Source organism: Sparus aurata, chromosome 7 (assembly GCF_900880675.1).
Source record: "Sparus aurata chromosome 7, fSpaAur1.1, whole genome shotgun sequence".
In the NCBI taxonomy this organism is placed as follows: Eukaryota; Metazoa; Chordata; class Actinopteri; order Spariformes; family Sparidae; genus Sparus; species Sparus aurata.
The window spans coordinates 25,423,112-25,449,701 of NC_044193.1; the positions used below are offsets into that span (position 1 = coordinate 25,423,112).

General features: G+C 45.1%; 1 protein-coding gene across 3 annotated transcripts; it reads left to right on the plus strand.

Moving 5' to 3' along the window:
* On the plus strand, positions 1 to 24,582 carry epha2b (eph receptor A2 b). Of its 3 annotated transcripts, none has more exons than XM_030423646.1 (17): positions 1 to 183; positions 867 to 946; positions 2,453 to 3,101; positions 13,876 to 14,031; positions 14,645 to 14,995; positions 15,214 to 15,338; positions 16,114 to 16,279; positions 16,371 to 16,470; positions 17,162 to 17,217; positions 17,312 to 17,437; positions 18,126 to 18,323; positions 18,432 to 18,493; positions 18,851 to 19,060; positions 19,185 to 19,334; positions 19,469 to 19,662; positions 21,041 to 21,196; positions 22,625 to 24,582. In XM_030423646.1, exons 1-17 carry the CDS (start codon positions 99 to 101, stop codon positions 22,731 to 22,733), a joined length of 2,973 nt encoding a protein of 990 aa, XP_030279506.1. In that variant the 5' UTR covers positions 1 to 98; the 3' UTR covers positions 22,734 to 24,582. The 3 variants fall into 3 exon arrangements, with proteins under 3 accessions (XP_030279506.1, XP_030279507.1, XP_030279505.1); XM_030423647.1 differs by having other exon boundaries at positions 18,126 to 18,311; XM_030423645.1 differs by having other exon boundaries at positions 18,126 to 18,493.
* The last annotated feature ends 2,008 nt before the right edge of the window (positions 24,583 to 26,590 follow it).

Consider the following 26,590-nt stretch of genomic DNA (forward strand, 5'->3'; position numbering starts at 1 on the left):
GTAGCGCAGCAGCTCAGAGCAGAGTCCCAGCCAAGCCCAGGAGCGGAGAGGGAGAGAGAGAGAGAGAGAGAGAGAGAGAGGAAGGAAAAGTTGGCCAAATGGAGTTCTTTACAGGAGTCAGACCTTTATTATTTTCATATGTACTCATTAATGGCATACTAATTACTTTGCAGACTAAAGAAGGTGAGTGTCTTTTTCCTAAAAGTGAATTTTCTTGATTGGAGTGGGGCACGCGTGCCATGCGGGGAAGCTCCTTGGAGAAACTTTAAACCTGGGGAAACACACTCTCTTGAGCTCGTGACAGTCTTGAATCGTACTTTACGCAAACTTTTTAATAGTAAGAACACCTTTCTGCTAAAGTTGTGCAAGTCTTTATGAATAATGTGCTGGTCTGAGAGTTCTCCTGCATGTGCGCTGCGCAAAACTTTGTAAGACCAGCAGGTGAATTGCGGAGAAGAGTCTGTCAGTGCGACGCGTTTATGAAAAAGACTTAAACATTGTTTGGTGTGTTTTTCTTTTACATTTTTTAAATCATGCACACTGTGTTTTTCCTTTTTTTTTTCTTTTACACATCAGTTTAACATTCAGATGATCAAAGTGGCCAACAAGTTTAGTTTTAAACAACTTTTTCTTCTTCTTCTTCTTCTTTTTTTTTTTTTTAAACTAAAGCTGTTAGTTTTGTTACATTGGATCGACAATTACATGCTGTCAGCTTTGGGGTTATTATGCAACACATTTAAAATGATCTGTGCGTTTTTCAAGTAATATAAGTCAGCTGATGTCCATTATTCTGTGTCAAAATGAGTGTGTCTTGAGCAAACAAAGGTTTATTTTAATGTACTGACGGTGTTCTCATGTCTCCACAGAGGTGCTTTTGGATATGAGGGCAACAGGAGGAGAGCTGGGCTGGTTGACATGGCCTTTAGATCAGGGGGACAAACCCGGGGTGAGTATTGCTCCAGCCTCTCCTCCGACTCCCACGTTTCCACTTGGAATTTGCCCGAGGATAAATCTGCACGGAGAAAATGTTCAGGAAGGGCTCCGCTGAGAGCCTCCGCTGCAGAAACAGTTGACCATTTGACTTGTGTGGTTAGCTGTGTGTATAGTGTACATGTCAGGTTTCTGTAAAATCAGCCTAATGGTCGCTGGAGTGTATGGATATGAGAAGGAGCTTTAGGACCCTGTCAGGAGCTGCCTGCACAGCATGCCTGGGCCCCACCAAAGCTTAGGCAGACAGAATAGCTGCTAGCTCTGAACTGGGAATACTTGTGGCCTCTTGTGGTTTCAAGGCTTCAGCTCCAGAATTGTATGTTAGAGAGCAATTAACTTTTAAAGTTTGCAGCATGTGGTACCTCTTTTTTAGAGGGGGAGGGGGTTTTAAGACGGAGCCAATCAGTCAAAGCTACCTTTTTCTTTAAAACCATGGGTCTACGCTTTGGGATGCGTCTACAGAGCAGCTACATTATTACACCCAAATGCTGTGGTTATCTCCTCACCAGGCATGTGTGCCTTCTTTGACACTGCGGTTTCCAAGTAATTGACCAGCCAGGCTCATGCAAATGTACTGTCAGTGGCCTTATCTCTCGTGTTGATGACTCAAATGCATGTGCAGACGTGCTGCTCACCAAATTTCCTTTAAGGGAGGAGGTCTCACTCCTTAAATAATAGATCTGACACTTTTGTTTCACTCTTTTGCACTAATAAGAATCAGGTGGAAACATTTTTTATCGTGCTCACTTTCTCATGTAATTACCGTTGCTTATGATAATTATTATTCTAAGTTTAAAAGGCCGCTTATAAAAAATGTCCACCAGCTGTTTAATAGAGGTGTCGGCTCTGCTGTTGTACATCAGGTTTATACGGGGGGAGCCAACAAAGCACATTCCTTTAATTAATAGCACAGTGGCTACTCGCAGGGAGCAAACCACAGGCTCTGCCTCTGTGGGAGCCCGTTGTTCCTCAAGAGGCGAGGTTATGTTAAAACTTGCTGTCAGTGTTTTCAAAAATATTTGTGGCAGCATTTAGTATGCGAGCTGCTGCAGCGCTGTTTGGGGACGATGCCAACAGTAGCAACGGCATGTGAAAGGCTGAATCGGAAATAATTTGGTATCTTTGCAATGTCAGTGCAATGTCATATTAAGTTCCTGAGGTTTCCTGCATTGTTTTGCCATAGAGCCTCATAAAGTGGCGTCCTCCATGTTACAGAAATGTGTTGTTGCTGTGAAGGATTGTAAAATATTCACAGGGAGTCATTAGAAATGTGAAGAACCATGGGTTCCCTGACATACAGTCCGATTTTGTTCCCAAGGATCACATTACAGTGGCTGAATCCACATGTTAAGAGTTATGGCGCCCCTTTATTTTGTCTTGGTTCAGCTCAGTATGCTCGGGGGCTCTCCAGGGGTCACTGTTTGTACCTCTAACCTTGTTGCTTTGTGTGGTTTTGTTTCAGTGGGAGGTCATCCAGCGAACCCTGAATGGCTCTCAGTTCTACACCTTCTCCGTCTGCAACGTCGGAGAACGTGAGCAGGACAACTGGCTTCGCACCACCTTCATCCAGCGCCGTCCGTCGGCTTCGCGGGTCTTTGTCGAACTCCAGTTTATCGTACGCGACTGCAACTCTTTCGACGGCGCCTCGCTGACCTGCAAAGAGACCTTCAACCTCTTCACGTCTGAGTCGGACGCGGACGTGGGCACCACCTTCCGCAAGGGCCAGTTTAAGAAAGTGGCCACCATCGCGCCTGACGAGATTACCAGCAAAAACGAGCTGCGCATCAACACCGAGACGAAAGTGGTGGAGAACCTGTCTCGGAAAGGCTTCTACTTGGCCTTTCAAGACATCGGAGCCTGCATCGCTCTTCTCTCCGTCAGGGTCTACTATAAAACTTGCCCAGCCACAGTCAAGAGTCTTGCATCGTTCCCTGAGACGGTGGCCGGAGGTGAGAACCAGGCGCTGAGGGAAGTGAGCGGGGTGTGCGTGGAGAACGCCATCAGCGAGGAGCTGCCTCGCATCTACTGCACTGTCGATGGGGAGTGGGTGGTACCAGTTGGACAGTGCCAGTGCAAACCAGGGTATGAAGAAGTTGAAGACGAGTGTCAAGGTAAGGGCGTGCTACTGAATCTTTGGTATCTGCAACGGTCTTTCTGCCCCCAGGTATTTCGACCTGTCTGGGTGGATGCAGTTCCCATGAGAGTGTGTTTTTAAAACGACCATTTGGCATGACTCACCATTACCTTTCTTTTCAATTGCCACAGGCTGTAAAACAGGTCCAAATGGTAGACTTTAGATATTTATCATAGAGGTTATGATCATTGTTCAGAGGAATTCTCCCCCTGGGTAACATTGCTCCTCTGCGATGGAAGGAATGCTCAGGCCTACTTGTACATGTCCTGGCATCATCCCTGACCCTGAACCGATACCTATAAAATTAGGAAGCGTGCTTTTGAGTTTCAGCTATGATTTGAAGGTGCCATTTGGAAAAGTTTGTACAAGCCGTGATTATTTGCGGTGATACGCCCCTTATGTCATCAAGGCTCGAGTTGGGCAGTGAGAGAAGTTTTCAATCTGAAGGTTCCACCTACAACCAAAAATTAAGATATTACCACCGAGTTGTGAAATGGATAACTCCCTCGCAACTCTTGTTGCAAATAATTGTGTCCCAATCTTCTTTTATAGTGTTTAATGAATGTTTAAAGTCATGCACACACACTTCACCTTTCACAACGCCTCTCATCGTTTATAACTTACAGCCTGTTGCATCAGGTGATTTCCTTCTCTCTCATTATCATCTGCTCTCTTATCTTGATATGGGTGTGCGGCAGAGTCCAGCCATAACTCAGTCCTTTGACTTTGTAGCTGTGGCGGAGTTGCGTTTTAAGTCCCTGCGAAGAAGGCTTTTATTGTTGTGGGAAGGGCTGTCAGGGTGACTGAAAGTGATCAAAGAAGCCAGGGGGCTACTGTACTGTGATGGATTAGCATCTTCAAGGCTGGTGGTGTTGGTGGTCGGCGGGGGGGAGAAGGGAAGGGAGGAGGCGGGAGGAAGCGCTCTGAGCCTCGGCGACTTTGTTCATCTCCAGCGTCGCAGAAAAAACAGAGGACCTGTCTGTGTCCGCATCCATCTCTCCCGCTTCCTTCTCTTCTGTTTTCACAGATTGGCGGAGCCTCGGCTCTGGGGTGTATTGTGTGTCAGAACAGAAGTGTATGTGAATATACAACACTGGCTGGCATGCAAGGACCTGTTGAGATCTGTTCTCATGACAGAGCACCTAAAGACTCCCATCTGCCCCGAGTACTCCTCCTCCTCCTCCTCCTCCTTCCCTCCTATGCTGCTTTTTCTGGAATTCTTGTTTGTACACACACACCCACACGCGCACACCTTATGGAACACACACATTGGACTACAGTTGTAAATCCACATGCAGCCTGCCTATAATAGGTTCGTTTTCCCCACTTAGTTTTCCCTCCCATTGGCAACGCAGCGATAAAAGCGATGAAGTTTTCTGTCAGTACATCATTTTTAGCTGCGGGAAAGTGCCAGGTAAGATGATTAGGGAGGAGGCGGAGGAGGAGAGGCAGGAAGGAATGAAAGAAAAGTCATACAAAAGCGACACGTAGGTTGTGTTTAGTGGAGGGGTGTGATTTTAAAACAGAGAGAGGTGAGGAATGGAATGTAAAGGTAGGAGAACAATGAAGCGCTGTGTTTCCCCCCGTGAGGCCGGTGGAGCCCACCTCCACCTCCATCTCCACCTCCACCTCCTCTTCTTCCCCCTTGGTTGGTACATTCCTAATCAGTTTGCCGAGGTGGAGCCTCTCCCTACATTACTCCAGACCTGTGGAATTCCCAGGGGGGGGGGAAGAGCGAGCAGCTCCGGGTCAAGACCTCACATAAAAATGACCAAACAAAGAAAACCCCCCCAAAAACCACGAGATGAAGTCAAATGAGAGGTCGGAAGACGCATGAGGGCAGTTGTAGAGGAGGTGGAAATGAATCACAGGGTTCGAGATGAATGGTTCGAAGGGCTTTAAGCGGAATCTCGTACAGACACACAGTTAATCATTCTCCCCACTTCTTTCCTGTCCTGCGTGCTGTTCGGGGAGAAACCACAAAACTTCAAATGTGGTGTTTCTTTCTTACTTAGGTTGAGAGCTTCCATGTTCAGCGATGTGTTCACTCAGTTTTATGACTCCTCGGCCCTGTGGGACCAGTTAAAGTAGAAATCTGTGACTTTATCTGTTTTTTGTCTCCGTCTCCTCATCTGCTCCCATACCACTGTGGTGTTCTTGGCTCCGAGATCACTCGCCCGTCAGACCGTGTTTTTAGGATCTCTTTTTCCTTTAGCTCCCCGTTGAGGTTCTCGTAGGTGGCGCGTGGCGCTCTTCTCTCGGTGGCCGTCATCGCTCATGTTAACTACAGAGTCCGTCTTCTGGACAAACAAACGCTAAAGATAAAATGCATCACTTCCCGTTCCACAGAAACCTACCGCAGTGTTTAGAGCAGTAAATGTAAAAGCTTTTATTAACTGGCTGTAAATCATATCAGTCGGCAGCAGTTGGGAACAAAGCAGGCTTTTCTTTTTTTTGTTTGTTATGAAAGCAATAAGTCATTCTATACAAGAGAAATATTTTGGCTCTCAAAACACATGGGCGTCAATTATAGAAATGCACCGGAAACAGAAAAAGCACAGTGAAGCTGTTCTCATGATTTATGTCTATTATTACTACAATCCACAAAAGGCCGATGAAGGCCTGAGGAAGACATTTTGTGTTAGTATCAATGTATAATATATATATATATATACACACACACACATATATTTTACTCTTTTTTGCTATTTATTGCCTTTTTTCACATCTCTTACTGCTTAACCAGTGCATGCAGCACTAAAACTGGTTATTACCATTATTTTCTATTTATAATCACATACAAATAAAATCTTTCTCTGATGAAAGAAGCAGTCAAATCTTTGACTCTAGTAACATGTAAAAGAGTTTTGGTTTTATTATACTTGAGATGAAAACGATAGGAGTCATTATGCACAATGACTCCTCCTTATAATATAATACATATTATATATTATTATTTTTAATTTTACTGATGAGTTACCATACAAACAACATTTTAATGTTGTAGCTGGCTGAGGTGGAGAAGATTTTAAAAGCGTACTTATATAATTCAATCTATACCAATGCAATCAAAATGTTGTAGGTATTAAAGGAAACTACAAGAACACACAGTACTTGAGTAAACGTCATTTTGAAAAAGATATATTTTGTGAATAAGAATAATGAAAAACTTGGTGCAGGCAGCTTTGTGACACCTGCTTTAGATCAGCCTGCTGTGCTTTCAGTTTCCTTAGTGAGAAAATAAACATTCTTATTTCTAATTCTGGAAAAAAAAAACCCACTTAACTTTCGCAATTAGGTGGTTGACTTTTAAATGGACAGCAGCGCTGCGGGTTTCCACTTGTGACTCACTGTTGACACTGACGGAGCTTTCCTCCGTTCCCTATCACGCCCTTCCTTACCCATAATCCTTCCTGGCACAATGGAACAGCATACCGTGTGTCACCCCACAAAGGACCACGGGCTGTCTTGGCTGGTCCTCGGGATTGTGTTTAACGTCCAGGTCCACACCTCAGCAGCTGCTCTAAAGCCTTGACAAACAAGGCTTAATCCCACATTATGGTTTCCATGAGGCCGTATTTATAAAGGGAGACACATTGTGGAATATTTGAACTGCTGAGAGCTGTTTTGAGTGTCTCGGTGAAAATGGCGTCTTGGTGGAACAACCGTCCACTGAGTTCCAGTAAAGTTATTATTCCTCTCGCCAGAGAGGTTCCAGTAAGCTATTCCTGCTCTTCCCCTCTTTTCCTCGTGTCCCTGTCTCTAAACTCATCCTCAGATGATGTAACAAACAGTTGGTGACTAAGTTGTAGTTGTGTGACTGCACGCTGTGGTGAGTGATTTGTATGGGTAGTAATTGACTTGGGTGTGTTTGTGCTTTTTACGTGGAGTAACTACTGGTTCTGCATGCTTTTTTGCCTTTGTGCACTCTCTTTTGCCGTCCTCTACCTCTCTTCCCCACATCCTGCCTGTCCCTAAAGTCTGTCTATTTTAGTCTAAATTTTCCGCCTCTTGTCCGGGATTTATTTGACGGTTTCTTATCTCAACACATGATTCCCACCGCCATTTTGCAGTCTTTAATGCGATTTATTTGAGAGACGTCCACTGTTGTGCAAGCTGCCCCAAGTATAACAAACCGGCAAACAAAAAGATTTTGCTGTGTACTTGTTGTCCGTGAAATCACAGAGCGACTGTTATTTTTGGCTGGTGAGCAGGTCATGAATATGACACCAATAGAGTTTAAACATCCCGTTTCACACGGCCCTGATCGGATTATTTAGACTGTGTACAGTTCTCCTCACTCTCACTGGTAAATACATTTGTCCAGGTCTGACGCGTAAAAATAAATAGAGGCTACATTTGAACAATGCTGCCAATCTGAGAGTTTTTAGTGGCGAGGGACAGAAAACCAGCTGGCCCTATTCACATAGTGGTTAAGGCATAAACATTTAGCAAAGGTGAAATGTAAACTTCAACCCTCAGTTTGTTTTTGTCTGAGAACTTTATGATAGATGGTGGGATTTAGATGGCTGATTGTTCGCTTGGAAATACATCCTACAGAAAGCTAGAGATCAAGTGTTTCACAGCCAATCGCCTTTAAATCTGCTGGTACCTGGAGCCAACCGGTTCGTCATAATCGCCCCAAACCTTTTAAGACCGGAGTCTTGTGCAATTTCTGCTTATCTGATGGGGAGTATAAAGACACATGAGCACAGCACCACACCTCAGGATCTCACGGTTTTGATTTAGTTGGCTTACCCTGGATTGCACATAATGAAATCATCTCAATCCTGCAGGATAACCCCCACATTGAAATTTTCCGCTCTACCAAACATCGTTGGCTCTTGATCCCTGTAGCCGAAAAAAGTTGTAAGTCTTCAACTTATCGGACAGCGCTGCTCATTTAGATGCTCAGTCAGGATATAACCTCTCTTTTTCTTCCTCTGCTCTTTATAGTCACCGTGATTACTTTGAATGTTTGGATTCCTCAGATCTCGTGCCAAGGTAACGTCTGCCCAGCGGGCTGAAGTTAAGGGAGTTGGTTAGATAATGGGGGGACTCTCAAGGCACTTTCAAGTGGTGTCATGCACCGTCTTGTTGGGCCACGTTTAGAGTTAATGTAACACTGGCAATTACTGCAAACAAGATGACAGCAAATGTAGCAAAGAGGAGATCTGGTGTCCCCTGCGACTCTTTAATGTGGATTAGAGCAAATGGCACTGTTGTGGTTTTGAGGTGTCAGAGGGTGTGGAACATTCTTGTTATCAACTATTATATCAGATATGTTATCTTTTGTATGCTCTGACAATAATGACTGTGCTTCTTTTGGATCATTTAGGGTGCAGTGTTAGCGTGATGGGTTTTTTTGTTAGCATATAGCGAGAATGGCTGTTAAAAAGATGTGACATTTTCGGTCACAAATAAGTTTAAAGCTGCATTAATTCTACATTAATTTATCTATTGTTGTTGCCTTATAAAGTTGATACAGCTAACGTTAGCTTATTCAGTCAGACAGAAGACACAAAGCAACAAATGCATTCATTTTGAGTTTACAGTCCTATACTCGCTGTTCTTTCAGCCCTGGTTTGGGCTCCACTAACCACAGGTATTTGGTTCTTTGTTAGCATTCCAGACGCTTAAATTTGTGTAGCTAGCTGCCAACGGTGTTGATGAGAACAGAGTTTGTGTGCCATGAAACAAAAATGACAGCTCGCCGCTGACATTTTCAATTTGGACCATGTTTGTCTACCATGAAACTAAAACAATGACAGCTGGCAGCTAGCAGCTAACAGCATTGACGAGAACAGAGTTTGTGCGGCATAACGCAATGTGTGAGTGAAAAGAGGCTAATAAGTTTGCTAATCAAAAAACAATTTTCATATTAGCTGACACACATGGATCTGTTGTAAAATGTACAGAATACCGGAGAGCTTTAGTTGCTGCAAATCTTAGTCAAAATGAGCCAATTCTTTTCTACAAGGAAGAACAACAAACAATCAATTGTGTGTCCTAACTTAGGTTCTAAATGTCTACCATTGGTAAAACGTCTGAACCTCAGCAGTTCACGGTGTTCGTCTGTGTGTTGGCTGTGTCGAGGAAGTTGGGACATATTTCCTCTTGGTGACATTCCTGAGCCTCGAGGCTGTGTGTGTATTATGTGTGTGTGTGTGTATGTGTGTGTGTGTATGTTTGTGTTGTGTTGGGGGAGTCCAGAGCAATGTGAAGCACATTGTATTGTGCTGCTGGTGTGTGAGGTCAGCACTTTCCTTCCCCTATGTCAGTCAGTCATTCCCCCCACCCCCCAGCACAACACACCGCCACCCCCACCCTTCACCGCTAACAGGACGAGCTCGCAGCGGAAACCGGAGGTCACCTAATCCCTCGGTGACTCCCCGACCCGTTGGCTCAGGGCTTTCCATTGTCGCTCCCCGCTCAGCGGCCTCGCTCAGCCACTTTCTATTTTGTTGTCCTGCCTGATAAGTCAGTCTGTTTATTGGTGCATTTGGTTCCATTTTGGCCCCTTCGCCCAACCAGGAAGCAGACGGTTGTCGGCATCCAGTGTGTGACATGCTGGCTCGACGCAGCGCAATAAAGCGGCGCTGTGTTTGCCACCTGGCTGTCTGGATTTGACGAGTACTCGGAGGAATGCGGCCAAAAGACCATGACTGTGGTCCAGCCAAGGCCTCTGGAAGCTGTGACTTACATGTCGGCCAGGATTGTTTTCCTCAAAGTATCCGCCTCGCTTTATGTTGAGCATGTTGTGGGCCTCCTTGACTCCACATTTCACTCCTGCTGTCGATGAGCCTGAGTGGACAGAGGGAGCGAGGGGAGAAAGGGGATCAGGGAATTTATTGTGTTTGTTAACAACCCCAGATGAAAGCCTGAGTGCAATTGTAAAACAGATGTAATGCCCTTACAGCTGCTCCATTGGTCAGCTAATCCTTTTGACTAATGCCCCCCTCCCTCCCACACGCACACACTTCCATCAGCCCCTACACCTTTACTGCCCCCTGCCCCCCTCCCCTCCCCTGGTCTACCTCAGTGACCTCTTGGCTCGTGTTACCGGCTCACCTCCCCCATCAGAGACCCTCTTTGTTTCCACTACAACCCGACTCCCCCAAAATGCTAATGACATGTTGTCAGTCCGCATACAAACAAAATGACATGACATATTGCAATTACGGGTCTGAGCAACCCGGGAATGGAAATGAGGGGGTGGGGCGGAGGAGTGAGGTAGATGAGGGTACGGACAAAAGTGAGGACTCGCTTGGCTCAAGATGTATTTGGGGAGCTGCCCTGATTAAGATCTAGACGTTGTATTTTTTTTCTTATGGATTTATTTTTCCAAGATGTTTTTTTTTTGTTCTCTGGCCGTACTTCTGAATTTAACCTCCCTCCTCATGAGACTGGCCACCGACTGCTGCTGCAACTCCTTCGCCCTCCTCCTCCTCGCTGAGAGCATGTGTTTGTTTAACTTGGCCACTGACTCCCTGTAAGCCATACACAGTTTAACTCACAACTACCCTGAGGCAGACATGACCTTTCTGCCTTTTTAAAGCCCAGCGCCGGACTCAATTGTGGGGGCCCCCCTACCACTTACTCCTCCAGTCCTGAGGGCAGTTTCTGTTGTCAAGCCACCATGTTGCCCCATTCATCCATCTATCCCGCCGTGCATTCATCACTGTCACCAATCTCATCCATCTTAACTCCTGCCGACAAACCGGGCGGCCCATGGAGGGGTGGGGGCTCCCACTCCAGAGCCACTCGGGCTCCCAGAATGTAACGGGCCCCTGCACTCGCTCTCAATAAACAAACACAGAGCCACTCAAGGCACACGGGGCCTCTCAAATGACAAACAGTTCTTTGCGCTGTAGCAATAGGGAGTGAAAACATGGCTGGTCCAAGTTTGTCAGATGTTCTAGCTCAGAGGAGGCAGAGACGTTTGTTTATGAGAGCAAAAGCGCTCGCCTCAGGGGCCCCCCCTTGGGTTTGGTGCCCGCGTTCATGTCAGGTCAACGCATTTCAGCATCCTTTACAGTTATTATTCTGTCTCTAGTCTCTGGTCGTCGCAGCGCTGGTTCTTCGGTTGGTCACGCTCCTCTGTGTTTCCATGCTTTGATTGGCTGCTTTAGGAAGGAAGGCTGCATCAGCCTCGCACTTCCTGTTTCCTGTTGTGTCCAGCAACAATCCAACAAAAGTCCCCCTTCCACCTTCGCCATGGAACCAAGAGGTTTCCTTTCACCGGACTTTGCTCTTTTGTCGAGGAATCTTCTTGTTAAATACTCCGGCTCGAGCGTCATCAAGGCTCTTTTACCGTCATTGTGACTAATATGTTCGGGACAGACAAACTCCTCCAGAGAGCTGAGGCTGAAACTGAAGCTGCAGTGAGGACGCTCTGCCACAGGCCTCCTGTTGGGTGGTGTGCACTGGAATGCATCTTGATTATAGAGGCAGCTCACAGTGTAAGGCCATCATCTCCGCAGACCTGACCACGATGCATTGCTGCCTGCACTGTTGCGCCAAAAAGAGGCTAGTCCTCCTCTATTCAGTTGCCATGTGGCATTTCGGCTATTCCCATCTGCAATGCTTGTGTGTGTGTGTGTGTGTGTGTGTGTGTGTGTGTGTATGTTTTTTTCTTTCAGCACTTGAATGGCATGGCATTCTCCTTGCCTGCTGGTCAGTGGTGAATAGCAATGTTAATGGGTTTGCTGGGAGCCTTTTTAGAGAGGACTGGGAGGAGAGAAAGGAGGGGAGGAAGGAATTTGGGGATTACGAGGAGCAGAGGTAGGGGTATGAATTGGGGTTTGAGGCAGCAGCTGTTCCCCCTTCTCAATGGAAGAGTTCGCCCCGGCCTGTCCCTTTTCTCTCTCCGCTCCTTTCTTCAGTCCTCCGCAGGATACAGTATTCCTCTCTTTCTTTCTCAAACCTTCTGCTCCTCCGCGACACCGCTCCTCAGCCTCGCCCAACCTCTGCCTCGTTCGCGTTAATGAGTAGCGGTGGCTGTTAGTGAAACAGCTGGCCGAGGCAGAGTGCTGAGAGATGCTGCCTTTTGGGGGGGAGGACTGAGCCGAATGCGCACCCATTGGACAAACTTACACATTATTCTTGCGCTTTGAGTGTGTTTCTTTCCACCATTGTTGTCGTTCTCATCAGTCAAAACACGATTCTTCATAGCAGCGCCGCCGCCGGACCGCAGCAGAACAAGCTGAATGGAGTCGGAGAGGAGCTCATGGTCAATCGAGTAAATCCCCTTGATATGACTCAAATGGAGCAGGAGCTGTGCGCTTTCCGTCTTGTGTGTGGTCACTTGTGGCTTCCAAATGAGCTTCGTTCAAGTGAACCGCAGTGAACGGCAGCCATGGAGGGAGACAGTATCTCCGAGTGAATCTGATATTGTCTTTGTCCTTGGCTCTGCTCTTCAACTCGTCTCTGTTGGAGTCTGACATCCAAACTGTGTTTGCCTTTGCTTGGCCCTGGTCACTGGCATGAACTTCAATCTCTTGCTTTATTTCAGTTGGCTATCACGTCCTCTTTGTACATTGTCTCACCCTTTTCTTTCTTTTTCTCTTGCTTCTCTTGCGTCTCTCTTCTATTTTCCTTTGTTGACCCTGATTTGCATTGTCAACATCTTATGGCATCTGTCATGAGCTATTTAAATGCTCCAGGCAAACGACTTGGAAGGAAGGAAGGAAGGAAATGAGTGTGTATGTTTATGTATGTGTGTGACTTGGCAGAAGGACATGAACAGGTGACAGGCAGTGGACATAATCCCCCTTCTGATGTCAGATTTACCCATGTGTCCACGGGTGTGCTTTGCATACATGTACGTGTATTTTGTGCATACACGCGGGTGTGGGTGCATGTGTGCAGTGCATACATGGACGTGTGTGTGTGTGTGTGTGTGTGCGTGTGTGGATGAACGTGTGATGGTGTGAGGACATGAGCAGCAGCCGTTGGAATGCTCTTGCACAGTTAGAGGGGGGCCGTCTCATTTTCACTCTCCTTTATGGTGCGCTCTCTCCAGAATTTCACACCACATTAAGTTCATATTTCACCACTGCTACGCACAGCTGGATCCTCTACCTGTATTTCTCTATTCCCAGTCGGACGTGTGAAATTAGGTGTCATCTTATCTAGGCGATACAGTTTCAAGAGTCTTCATGTGGGTGTCTGACAGAAACAAATACACTGTGATTGTGACTGTTGAGTGCAAACGGAAGCTCCACTTTGGGCTGCTTCGTTTCTATTTCTTGGCCCTTTCCTGATTTTTGTGGCCTTATTTCTCACTGACTTGCTGTGGCGGAATGCAGCATTACTGGTTGCGTTGGTTGAGACAGAGACGGTAAGAAGGCAGCATCAGACGGGGGGTTGGTGGTTGAAGCAGTAATGACTAGGAGTGCCGGCGAAGGCAGGGAGTCTGCGTTTTTGTTTCAGGGTTGGGCCCATGCGAGCAGTGTCTCAGCTGGAATGGACAATGTTTTAATGAGCAGAGTCAACACGGTGCACTGTTTTCCCTCCCATATCTCTGACACTTATCTAAATCTAACCTTTAGCCCTGACATAATCACATATCCACTCAACCCCGCTGTGTTGCGTGCAAGGTGAAAAGTTCACAGCAGTTCTGATCTCTCAGAGAGGTTTGAGTGATCCGGAGGAACTGGCTATGCATTGTGTCACATGGGATGTCGCCTGAAGACACTTTCGCACTCGTTCACCTGCTAATGCAAATGTTTATTTGTGTGTGTTTGCAGAGTGTAAGGCTGGCTCCTTCAAGGCAGAGGCATCCGGGGACAAGTGTACACCATGTCCAGCCAACACCCAAGAGCTGGACTCTGGAGCTGTGGTCTGTCCCTGTATGGATGGATTCTACCGGGCCCCAAATGACCCCCCTACTGGACCCTGCTCAGGTATCAGGCTCGCCTTGATCTCTATGAGATCCTTGAAATAGGGCAGGGTGATACGGCCTTAAAAGAATATCTTGATATTTTTATGCTATATAACGATTCACGGTATATAGGGTTAGGGTTAGGGTTCAGGGGTTATGGGTTATGGGCAAGGACAGGGTCAAGGTTAGGGGTTAGGGTCCTGTTTCTTGATATTTTGAAATCTCCTTGAATGCAGTTCAAAAATGCTAATATTGGGTGAACAAAAAAAAGAAAATCAAACATCATATTTTTAATGACAAGATTTCAATGATGGTACTTTGGTACCCTTGGCACTTTCACAAAATATTACCAGACTGAGATTTTGATAAATAATTATCTGTGATATGGATAATAACAAATGAAGTTGGAAAAGGCAAGCAATAGAACACTCTGGTAAATTCAGAAAATGACATGACTTTACTGTAATGCAGCCTTTGAATCCAGGCAAAGACAAAGACCAAACTCTAACTGTCAAGGAGCAACCAAATAATGTTATTTTAATGCATGACTTTCTTAGGCTGAACTCAGAAAGTAGTCCTATACATTACCTTTTCCATCCAACATCCCATATCATTTCCCAATCTGTGTTCATCAGGACTCCCGTCTGCCCCACGCGACCTCGTTGCCACCACCAGTGCAGGAAAACTCCTCCTCACCTGGAGCCCGCCTGAAGACACCGGAGGTCGCACAGACATCACCTACAGTATTGAATGCCAGCGCTGTGAGGGAATGGTGTGCCAGTCCTGTGGAGAGAAAATCCGTTATGAGCCGGCCGGCGTGGGTCTGACTGACACCAAGGTTTCTGTTAGCGAGTTGGACGCTCACCTCAACTACACCTTTACCGTGGAGGCACACAGCGGCGTGACGGTGCTCACTAGCCAGGCGGTGCCGCCAGCTAATAGACCGCCATCCACCAGCGCTCTGACGACATCCCTGCTCTACACAGGTGAGTGCTGATACGAGGCAGCGGAGTGATACTATCTATGCTGCTTCAATGACAGATGCTATCTGTGAGGCACTGACAGCTCTGCAAGTTGAACTGTGCTGCGGGAGTGAGATAAACTCTCACATAATCAGGAGAGAGCGCAGTTATATTTTTCATGTGTTTTTGGGAGATTTTCTCATTCCAAAGATGCTGAGGTATTCTCTGCTGCCTGTCCTCAGATCCCCCGAAGATCACTGCGATGCGAGTGATGGAGAGGAGCTCCACAAGCTTATCCCTCTTCTGGGATGTAAAGCCACGGGTCCATCCCCGGCCCATCCGCTATGAACTTACCTACCGCAAGAAGGTGCGTCACTCTCGCTTTTTTTATCCTGATAAGTGTTGAGGTTCATTTCATGTTAGGTATCTACTGATTAACATTTTTCTTTGTACAAGTTTAAGATAGGTATTTGAAGTTAACGACACATATTGTGTGTATGTAAAAGATCTTGAACGTTTAAATAGTCAAAGTCTGCACCAACAGAAGCTCCTCTCTCCTACAGAAAACACATTATGTCAACATGTCAGACATTTGCATAATTGACGCCTAGAGGCTAGTTTGTTTTAGCTTAGCTGCTTTGTTGTTGTTTAACGGTGCTGCCTCAGGCATGTAGAGCTGACCAATCAGAGCAGTGACCAATGGCTGTGACGTTCAGAGAAATACCAGATGATACGCCAGATATTGAGGGCCTAAATTAATGAACGTAACGTAAATGTAACCTAAACGTAACATAAACGAAACGTGAATCATGGTATCATTTGTCAACATCTCTGCCTGAGTCACATTAGATAGCTCTGTTATGGTGGTTGTTTAGTGAAGACAGCAACTCCCATGATGCCAAGCTATTTCACGATGTCATCAAACTCAATCTTTTGTTTAAATGTTTTGATGGAAACACCCTGGTTACACTAGCTACTGTGTGTTTGAACATACATTTCATCAGCAAAACATGTGAGAGACAGATCGTTGCACAGGCCATGTTGCAGGAATCGGCACATGCCACCATTAATGTTTGAATTCATCAAACTAACATGAATGCTAAAACTTAATCCGTGGCTTCCATTGCTTCTCTTCCTTCCAGGATGATAACCTGGATGTGACGACCTACACCGTGCTCATACTGGAGAAGAACTCCGTACAGATCAAAGACCTGGTCCCCGGCACGGCCTACCTGTTCAGGGTGCAGGCCCTCAGCAGCGATGGCAGCCCTGGAGGCTCCAGCATGGAGGAGCAGTTTGAGACCTCAGGTACGGAGGGGAACCAACACGGACAGCGCTCCACGTGCTTTTTTCTAAAGAACGAGACGTCTCTGATCCGTGTCTGTGTTTTTCTTTCCAGAACACCTCACGCAAAACAACACGGCAGTGATCTTTGGCGTAGCAGCCGGAGGAGCGGCCATGTTGTTCATTGTGATCGTGGTGCTGTTCCTGCGCAGACGGTCAGTATCCGCCCCCCTCTGCTGCTCTCCCTGTCTGTCTGTCCTGTTAATCAGTCGGTCCTTCACTGGCTTCCTCTCTCATTCTTTCGCCTTTCCTTTGTGGGGCCTCCAAATGGCCTTTACATTCAGTTTCTCCTCACCTCTCTCTTTCTCTCTTCCTTCAGCCAACTTTCTCTTTCTCTTTATCTGGATCTGTGTCCCGGCGCTCACTGGGGAAGAATTTGCGTTGAATGCGCCTTGTCATTGCTCAATGGTTAAATTCTAGTGAGTGTTGGAGCCTTTGAAAGGAAATCGGTCCGGGGTGGTACATTGTTGTTGATAAGAGGCGCTTGGTTCCCTCTGTACCAGACCGCAGGCACTTTGTAAAGGTGACCTCGGCCTGTACTGTAGCAGGCTGCAGCCCGAACGTCCACCTCCCTCCCGCCTGCTTGTCTGTCTTTCAGTCTTTAAATCGGCTTGGCAAACACAGTCTACCGTCAGCCTTTATCAAGAGGCCGCCTCCGTATGAATGGACGCACTGCACCAGTGTCGGTGTCCTTTTGAAAGCTTTAGAACGTCTTGGAGAAACGGTTACAAAGGTTTCTGTGTGCTATTGATATTAAAGCAGGCAAATGATACAAAGACAAAAGTCCATTTGTTCTTTTAAAGTGGGATATTAATTTGCAGATGGGTTTTGTATCTTTTTATTCAGGAAGAGGAACTCTCACACCAGGCAAGGACCAGAGGACACCTACTTCTCCAGCTCAGGTAGACAACAAGACTCCCGTTTTATTTCACTCCATTCAATTAATTTGATTCATGTGTGAACGGAATAGAACAATTTTCTTTCTTTTTGTCACAGAGCAATTGAAGCCTCTGAAGACCTACGTGGATCCACACACATACGAGGACCCCAACACAGCCGTCCTGAAGTTTGCCACTGAAATCCACCCCAGCCACATAACCAAACAGAAAGTCATTGGAGCTGGTGAGTGACAGCTCTGCTCAGACAATATGCTGTGGGGCTTAACTCTGAGATGTTGAAAGATTTTTCCAATCCCTCAAATTCGCTGTTTATATTGTGCCTTTTCCCCAGCTTAAGGGGCTGAGTGACAGTGGTTACTTTAGCGAGATTAACATCTAGTTGGCTGAGTTCTCACACAACAAGTTGAGACATTTTGTTGTGTGGCAACTCTTGGCTGTGAGATCTATGTGTTTTGGCTCACGTTGACGTTAACAATTACACAAAGAAAGTGTTGCAGAGACAGTATTTTGGAGGGATATCAGAGCACCTTCCCTGGCCCTGCCCAGATCTCTCATACTTGATTCATTTATTCAAGTGCAACCACCTTTACCCTTTGAACCCTGAGTCTTTTCTCAATATACACCCCCTCCTCAGTTCCCACGACCGTGGCCCCCCCTTTTCTCCTCATGTGACAGCTGATTCCCATGCTTTAACACCACAGGCCATCCACCAGTTATACAACATCGGCTCTCTCTCAACACCCAGTCAGAACACACCTCTGTGAGAGAGCCTCGGGCAAAACAGCCGCAGAGACTTCCTTGTTTTCACTCTGTTGCACAGCAAACCCCCTGTGGCTTGAAACGTGAGAAAACCTATCAGAGGCACATACTTCGGATATCTCAATCTCTCTTAAATGATTGTTGTCCTGCAGGAGAGTTTGGTGAGGTATACCGCGGTATTCTGAAGGTGCCGGGGAGGAAAGAAGTAGCCGTGGCTATCAAGACATTGAAACCGGGCTACACAGAGAAGCAGAGGCAGGACTTTCTGAGCGAGGCCTCCATCATGGGCCAGTTCTCCCACCAGAACATCATTCGTCTGGAGGGGGTGGTCACCAAATGTAAGGACTTCTGTGAGTTTTGGTCGCTTTTATTTTTATTTCACTCTTATTTCACATTTCTTTTGCCTGTTTTGGGCCAGTTCGGGCACATAATAAGTTGTTTTTTTTGTGTTGTTGCAGTCAAACATGCCATGATTGTGACAGAGTACATGGAGAATGGAGCACTGGACAGGTACCTTCGGGTAAGTCTGCCACATACCATATGTCTCTTCTTCAACTATGAAGGCGCCAGAAATTTTAAGTGAAAGTTATTTAGCTGCACTGAAATGTCATGTCTTACTAGTTTAAACAAGCCTTATTTCTGATGATAGCAAGGCTGATGACCTGTTGGGTCTAAGATGTAATATACACTACAGTTTTTCAGACAAGGTTCAACATTATAGATCAAATTGTGCTACTTTCTGACAATAAGGTAATCAGAACTGGAACAGGTACTGGAAAATTGGAACAACTCCTATTTCCGGTTTCATCATCTCTGTGTTTCTTCTTGTTCTTGTCATGAAACAAAAAACTGATCCGCTGTCATTTCCTCCTTCCAGGACCATGATGGCGAGTTTGCCTCCTTCCAGCTGGTGGGCATGCTGCGTGGCATTGCTGCGGGCATGAAGTACCTCTCTGACATGAGCTACGTCCACCGTGACCTAGCAGCCCGTAACATCCTCGTCAACAACACCCTGGAGTGTAAAGTGTCCGACTTTGGCCTGTCCCGGGTGCTGGAGGACGATCCCGAGGGGACGTACACCACAAGTGTAAGTAGTTAAGGGACTTCCTGTTTGCTTCAGCAAGGGTTTGCCATTGTTGGTTTTAAGATTCTTGAATTCTTTTTTTTTTTGTTCCTCGGTCCCTAACTTGAAGTTTATTTCCCCCAAACAGGGAGGTAAGATCCCCATTCGCTGGACGGCTCCAGAAGCAATAGCATACAGGAAGTTCACATCAGCTAGCGACGTGTGGAGTTTTGGCATCGTCATGTGGGAGGTCATGGCCTTTGGAGAAAGGCCTTACTGGGACATGAGTAACCATGAGGCAAGTTTCAGTGATTACAGTTTACAGATTGTATTTTCACTGTGGTTTTGCTGTCAAAGCAGTCCAAACTCGTTATTATGTCAAACCGACCAGTGAGATGAAATCTAATTTCTGTCCTGAAAAACTTCTTACAGGTGATGAAGGCGATCAACGAGGCTTTTAGACTCCCGGCGCCGATGGACTGTCCCTCGGCCGTCTACCAGCTGATGTTGCAGTGCTGGCTCCAGGATCGCTCCAAGAGGCCGCGCTTCGGAGACATCGTCAGCCTGCTGGACAAGCTGCTGCGGAGCCCCGACTCCCTGAAGACCATCGCAGACTTCGACCCACGGTAAGATTTATTTACATACCAGACAAAGGGCTTGAAATGAATATTTTTCCAGTGCTGACCTCTCAGTAGCTGCCACTATCAGCAACCAGTTCTCAGAAACGACACTGGAATCCAAATGTTTGTAATACTGTTATTGTAAATTCAGTTTCCAGTATAATATCTGCTAACTCTCTGTCATTTTTTATTATCGTGGATCTTATCTGCTTCTGCAGCGCAAAACTCCGATACTATACAACCAAGGTCATTTGTTCTCCGCCAAGAAGCAGAACTTTGCTCAACTTTTGAAAGAGCTACAGTATGTTAGCCTGAAAAGACACAGCAGTATTTTGACTGGTGGCCACATTCTGACTTAAGTCCCCGTGAATTGATGTTTGCCTTTCAACTTACTTTGACCAGACTAAATACTCCTGCTTTTTTATTTGAATTGTCCATTTTAAGACAGTTAACAGTCGAGGCAGAGACAAGATAGTAGGGGACAGAGAAAGGGGTATGATGCGCTGGACATTGTAGTAGTCTGTTATTGTCTCTTTCACACTCCAGTCTAACTTTGCTAAAAACTTGGACATGGACTGCTCTCGACTGACTTGAAACTTGGACTTGTCTTGGCTGACTCGAGACATGACGTGGAAACTTTGACCTTTGACCTGATTTGACCTGAGTCTTGAACTGGTCTTGTCTTTATCGACTTAAAATTTGACTCTGACTTCTCAACTGACTTGTAACTCGACCTGTGCTTCTCTTTGACATTTCCTGGTTGAAATGGACATTTTGTGACCGACTTGAGACTTGAACTCGTTTTGTTCCGCTTAAAACTTAACTTGGACTTTTTAACTGACCTTAATCTTGGACTTGACGACCTGTTTTGATGACGTGACTTGGACTTTTCTTGATCAACTTGAGGCTTGAGTTGGACTTGTTTGACTCTTGTTTGACTTCACCTGGACCTGCTTCAAAACACTCTGGCAGCAGCTCCCCATTTACTGTAAGTTAAAATGGGGCCATGTATTTATGGTAGTTTGGTGCAGAGAGGGGAATGGCTTTAAGATGTTCTACTTAAACCATTAAAAGGACCTACTGACACCTTGCCTTCCAGGCTAATGAAAGAAATGTGTGTTCACTCCTGGCAGCTCTGCGTTCTGTAATTGTGTGCCTGAATGCATATTTGATCCCTTGTGAGGGAGCATTAAAGCCAGAGACGGTGAGACAGGACAAAAGGCTGTCGTGCTCGTATCTTGAATAGCTCTCACCCTGACTGCTCCAACTGGTTTTTATCACTCGCTGGTTTCCTGCGAAGTAATTACAGTCCTCAGTCGTCCGCCTTTGTTGTGGGAAAGCTGTTGATAATTATCATTTGGATCTACTTTTCTCTTGCTCGCAGCATATCCATTCGCCTGCCCAGCACCAGCGGCTCAGACGGTTCCCCCTTCAGGTCGGTGTCGGAGTGGCTTGAGTCCATCAAGATGAGTCAGTACAGCGAGAACTTTGCCTGCGCCGGCGTCGTCACCATGGACCAGGTCCTGCAGATGAAGAATGAGTAAGTGGGACACGATTCCAGATTTGGGGACACCACATGTTGAGTTCAGATTTGTTGATTTTATTGACTTGTTAAGCGTATTTTTGGCAAGGAAGAGAAACATTATGTAGTCAAATTATGCCGTGAATTAAAAGCTATAAAACAAATATGCCACAAAGATGTTTCTCCTCCCAACATGAAGTCTATTATGAACCTCCCAGTAGCAGTTTCATGCATTTGTTCCCCTAAAAACTTTGTAACAGCCAGCAGAATAGTTTTCGCACAATATAATCTCTCAACCTCAGTTACAACTCGAGAAATGTTTGAGATGGAAAAAGTAATGGAGGGAAGGAGAAGGAGTGGGCTCATTTGCGGCACGCTGGTGGTGGTGGCTTGTGGTCGCCGCAGTCCTTATTCTTCTTTCCTCTCTTCGTTCTCCCTCTCATCCCTCCCTTTGCCCTGGGCAGCACTTTTGCTTAGAGCCCCCCGAAAACCACCAGTTTTGTCTGTTAAGGGCACAGGCCTTTTTGTGGTTTCTGCGACATTAAAGGAAGGGAAAGGAGGAGGAGAGAATACGCTGAGGAACAGGAGAGCGGGAGATTAGGGAACTGAAATAGATGGACGAGATTTGAAGCCCCGTAGTCGGCACATTTGTGCTTCTAGAAAGATTGAAGAGGTGCGTGGAGAATGTACCCCCTGAACTCATCACAGGGTATTTCGGGGTAATTGGATCTCCTCAGATGTGTAAGAGCACCGAGGGCACATTTTGATGAAATCGACTCAACCTTTTGGGGAAAAAAAAAAGACTTAGTGAAGCCCATAATATGAGGTTGTTTAGGGGCAGTAATGAGGGCCAGAGCTTTTCCTAACCGCGTGACCCCCCCCCCATTCCTCCGCTGCCATGGTATACGCACCTCAGTCGGTGATTTGAGAAGATGGGCAGACTGTAAGGCAGACGACAAACCCTTTTGAAGTATTTGTCATACAGAATGGTGTGATACCATGGCCCCACGTTTCCATCTCAGGGCATCTGGTAGCACTCTCGGAAAACCAGCAGTTATTTACAACCCACCCTCTGCTCGCCAGACAAGTGATTCATGGTCAACAGGGAGAATCCTCGTTAAGTAATTAAAGCTGTAATTAAGGCTTTGACTTCAGGCTGCTGTGTTGCAGGGCTCTTGCAGATTTGCCCCATGTGCCCGTGAAGAGCGAAAAGCCCTTAGTATTTCAGTTTAAAGTCAAAAGATTTATACTAACTCGGAGCACAGCCCGCCCTACTGTACTGGTAGAGCAGTCGGACTACACATGAACAGACTCAGCCGGCTTTTTATCGCCTCTGACGGATGAGTTATTACTACAGGACAGGATGTAGTAGGAAGGATGTGCGAGTGTGAAAAGTGTTGGAACGAGACCAAAGTGTAAATCTCGTGCGCTGTCTCTCGTTCACAGGGATATTAAGAACATCGGGGTGAGGCTGCCCGGCCATTTGAAAAGAATCGCCTACAGCATCCTGGGCTTAAAGGACCAGACGAGCACCCTGAGCGTGTTTGCTGTGTGATCGTGACAACGGAGTGGTATGAAATTCGGGGCAGGGACGCAGGCAGCCCTTTGAACTCTAAGCTGAGCTGGAGCAAAACTGCAGGGACGGCTTCGGATCGGCAGGACCAAGAGAACTGTGCCATCCTTCGGGGCCGACTGAATCAGACTGACTTACTGTACATTTTTTTTTTTTATTTCTTCATCTTATCCACACAGGAATCGAGCAAATATACAACAATAGATGTATCAAGTAGACTCTGTATATTTAGATATCTATTTTATTACCCATGTCGTCTGTACAGATACAATTCATCGCTCGTGCATTTATTTTGTTTTCTCTTCATTTCGCATTCCTGCTTTATAAAAAAAAAACAACAACACTCAAAGCCAGTTCTGGGAACAGCTTCAGAATTGCACCCAGAGCTTGTTGCGTCAGTTATGAAACAAACAAGGGAAGCACAGTAAGTGTGATAGCATGGGAGAGTCCAGCCCCGGCTCAGGTTGTGGTCGGTGCTGATGTCACGGCGTCTCCCTTTAATTGGCACTTTGGTCCATTTCCTGTCAGACCAATAACGATGGAGCGTCTAGAGGGGCTGAAGTGAGCTTGAGCTGGCCCGGTTAAGTTAAAAGAGTTTGGTGTGTAAACACAGATGGACTTGGTGTTGTTTCTGGCCTTCTGCTGGCTCTGCGCAGAAATTAAGCTATGATCATATAAGTGATGTTATATGAAAAAAAAAGAGAGGATATATATGAGGTACTGCTTGTGTACAGATTCACGTTTTTTGTTTTTTTTTGTTTCTTTTGTGTTTTTACCAAAAACAAGTTTATAATGTAGCACTTGGATTTAGAGAATCTCATTGTCTCGGTTTGTCTCGGAATTGCAAGAAATAAGGGCTATTACACACAAAATCCTGAATGAAATGATATGGAAGTGTGAATGGAATCAAATTAGAATGCAATTTGTCTGCTTGTAGCACGACAGCAATGAGGAGGAAGAGTTTGCCAGAACGAAGATACCCTGAAAAAAAAAAAAAAAGAAGACCTTAAAGATGATGACTCTTGTTGTGGTTGAGATGATTTCATACTTAATAATAGTTTGGTTTGCAATTTCAACGTCTCATTTAGTTTTTGTAGATGCTGTAAAAAAAAAAAGAAAGAAAAGAAAAAGAAAACTCATTCATATTTCTGTTGACGGGATAAAACTGTGTGCTCTGACAGTGTAGAGCTCCACTCGCTCCAGACGTTTAAAGACATTTTAAAGTGCCTGTTTGTGGAACATTAGCGTGTGTGTGTGTGGCGGACAGTTTCCCCAGTGCTCTTAATTGATGACTGCAAATCATTGTGTTACTGATGTACACCTTCCTTTACTTGAATTTTGACTGTGTTTTCAAATGTATCTATGATTCTTCTGTAGCTGATAGATCCATCTTTGGAAAAGGGATTTTTTTTTTCTTTTAATCATTATTACTCCGGTTTTAATGGTTGCAACTGCATTTACATTTTGTATGATTTCACCATCTACCATATAACCAAACTGATTATTTTTCTATCACTTTCCAAAGCGGTGTCTCCTACTTTTGCTGCCTTTCCAAACATCTTGAGAGTTCCTTCATCAAAGAGCAAACTTCCTTCCTTTTTTTTTGCCTGTTGTTTTATACTGTATTTAATAGCCTATTTATTTTTTACTTTTATTTATTTATACTGATAAAAACACTGAGCTGGAATTGTAATTGAAGGTTGTTCTCTCATTCTCAATGATAATAATAAAAAAAAAAAGAAAAAGCTCTAATGTCCCTCTTTTAATCCTGAATTATTCAAAAATTGCCTTTCTTGCATTTGTGGAGCAATAAAGTCTAAAAATGAATCTGGCACAGTGTACTGTATGATTGACACCAAACAAAGCCCAGGAATGCTGGATTTGTTTTAAGCTGTGCCAGGATGTTTATACTTCCACCTGGATATCCTTATAATGCTGCTGCATGGTTTAATGCCAGAGTTAGAACCTGTAATAAACACACACCCACGCGCACACTCACTGTGCAAACCACACATCAACATTTCTGTCCGAAACCACTGAGAACATTTTATTAGATTTGTATTGTGTAAACGAATCAGCCAGATATTGAAACCATGAGATAAAAGCAAACTTGTAATAATGTTTGTATTAAACAGAGATCACTCTGTGATTGGCCACTTGATTACTTTTGCCTGGGAAATGACGTGCTGTGTGAACCCACATGTTCTTCTCCCACGAACCCTTCCGTCATGTTACAGTTGGAAGTCAGATGTCAAGTTCCGCCCTCCCAATTCATAAATTACAGTGGAACTAGTGGACCATTTATATTGGAACTATCAAAATAAGAACCAGAGGAATATTTCAAGCTGCATCTAGCAATTTTCAATTTTATCCCGTGACACATCTGTGCTTATGGTCTGGTTAGGTTTAGGCACAAAAACCACTTAGTTATGGTTTCGGAAAAGATCACAGTTTGGCTTCAAATACCTGTGTTGGTCGCCACAAACACGGCCGGTGATTCCCCAAGGGCTCGTTGAAAACACCAAAGTTTTTTTTGACAACAACACAGCTGGAGATGCCCCAAGTTCTTCTTAAAAATACCCTGGTTCTGTTGCCATAAAAACCACTGGAAATCGAGAGGTCTCCTTAAAAGATATCCAGTGATGTCACACTGTGAATGCTGAAACAAAGTCTCGAACTGTGGTCACTGTCATAAGCATGTAATGTAAATGCGATATGACACGTGTTGTAGAAATGTCCGATGTCAGAGATTCTGCGATTCTAAATACAGTGGAACGACCCTTTACATTGGAGCTCTGGGTATCAAATTAAGGATAAGAAATGTAAAAAATATTTTTTGGGGGACATAAATATAGCCTCACAGCTCACAACATTGCATATGTGTAACATATTCCAAAACAACTGCCAAAATAAATACAGGTAAATTTCATTTTCTGCACCCATAACTTTGCATTTCCTTACATTCACCATGTCAGATTTTCACAACGTGAGTATCACGGCCAGACAAATACAGAATGACAATATTTCTATAGAGTTTTTTAAAAAAGCAAGAAATCAAATCTATCTTTATCTTTTGCCTTCTACAACTGTAAAAAAAAAAAAGTGTATAGAAAGAAAACACAAAATGACTAGAATTCTAATGAAAAGGCAACAGATTACCTCATGAACAAAACATGCACAAGGCCGAAACATCATTGTTTGCAGAAACATTAAATGCCGACATATTATCCTGTCTACACTGTTGTATAATCCAAATGTCATAATCACAATCCTTAACACCTAAATGCAGTTTAACGTCGCATGACCACAATCGTTGTTTGTAAGATTGTGACTTTGGGATGTAGGCTGTAGGTGGGTAGATACGTAGTGAATAAATAATGAGTATATTTCTTTTTCTCTTTTTTTTTTTACATACTCAAAACTTTCATAGCCATAACAGGCATTTTTCACAGCAGCCATTTTGACTTCAAAGCAACAAAAAATAAGACTCAAGTCATGATAAGCTGGAATGATCCTCTCGGTCTCCTGGACCTCCTCTGCAGCATGAGACATGTCAGCAGTCAGTCCAACCAGCTCCCTAAACTTTGACCACAAAGTACACATAAATAAACTTGATAACACCCACGTCTCTCATTACCTCCATTGGCATTGTATTCTTTCTCAACACTAAACCGCAGAGGTCAGAGGTCGGAAAATTTTATTGGGGAGCTTCGAACGTCCGACCTTGACTGGAATGCAGCGTAGTGGCGTGTAAATGTCAGCGTCTAGTGTTGCGTTAGTGGCGTGTTGCGTCGGTTAGCTCTTCGGATTGCTAGACGCGCACCTGCTGAGGACAAAAA

Excerpts from the sequence above, each read along its gene's own strand:
- epha2b (XM_030423645.1), top strand. The coding sequence starts at position 99 with ATGGAGTTCTTTACAGGAGTCAGACCTTTATTATTTTCATATGTACTC. Across the intron at positions 14,032-14,644 it reads CCCTACTGGACCCTGCTCAG|GACTCCCGTCTGCCCCACGC; the intron begins GTATCAGGCTCG and ends TGTGTTCATCAG. Across the intron at positions 21,197-22,624 it reads GTCCTGCAGATGAAGAATGA|GGATATTAAGAACATCGGGG; the intron begins GTAAGTGGGACA and ends TCTCGTTCACAG.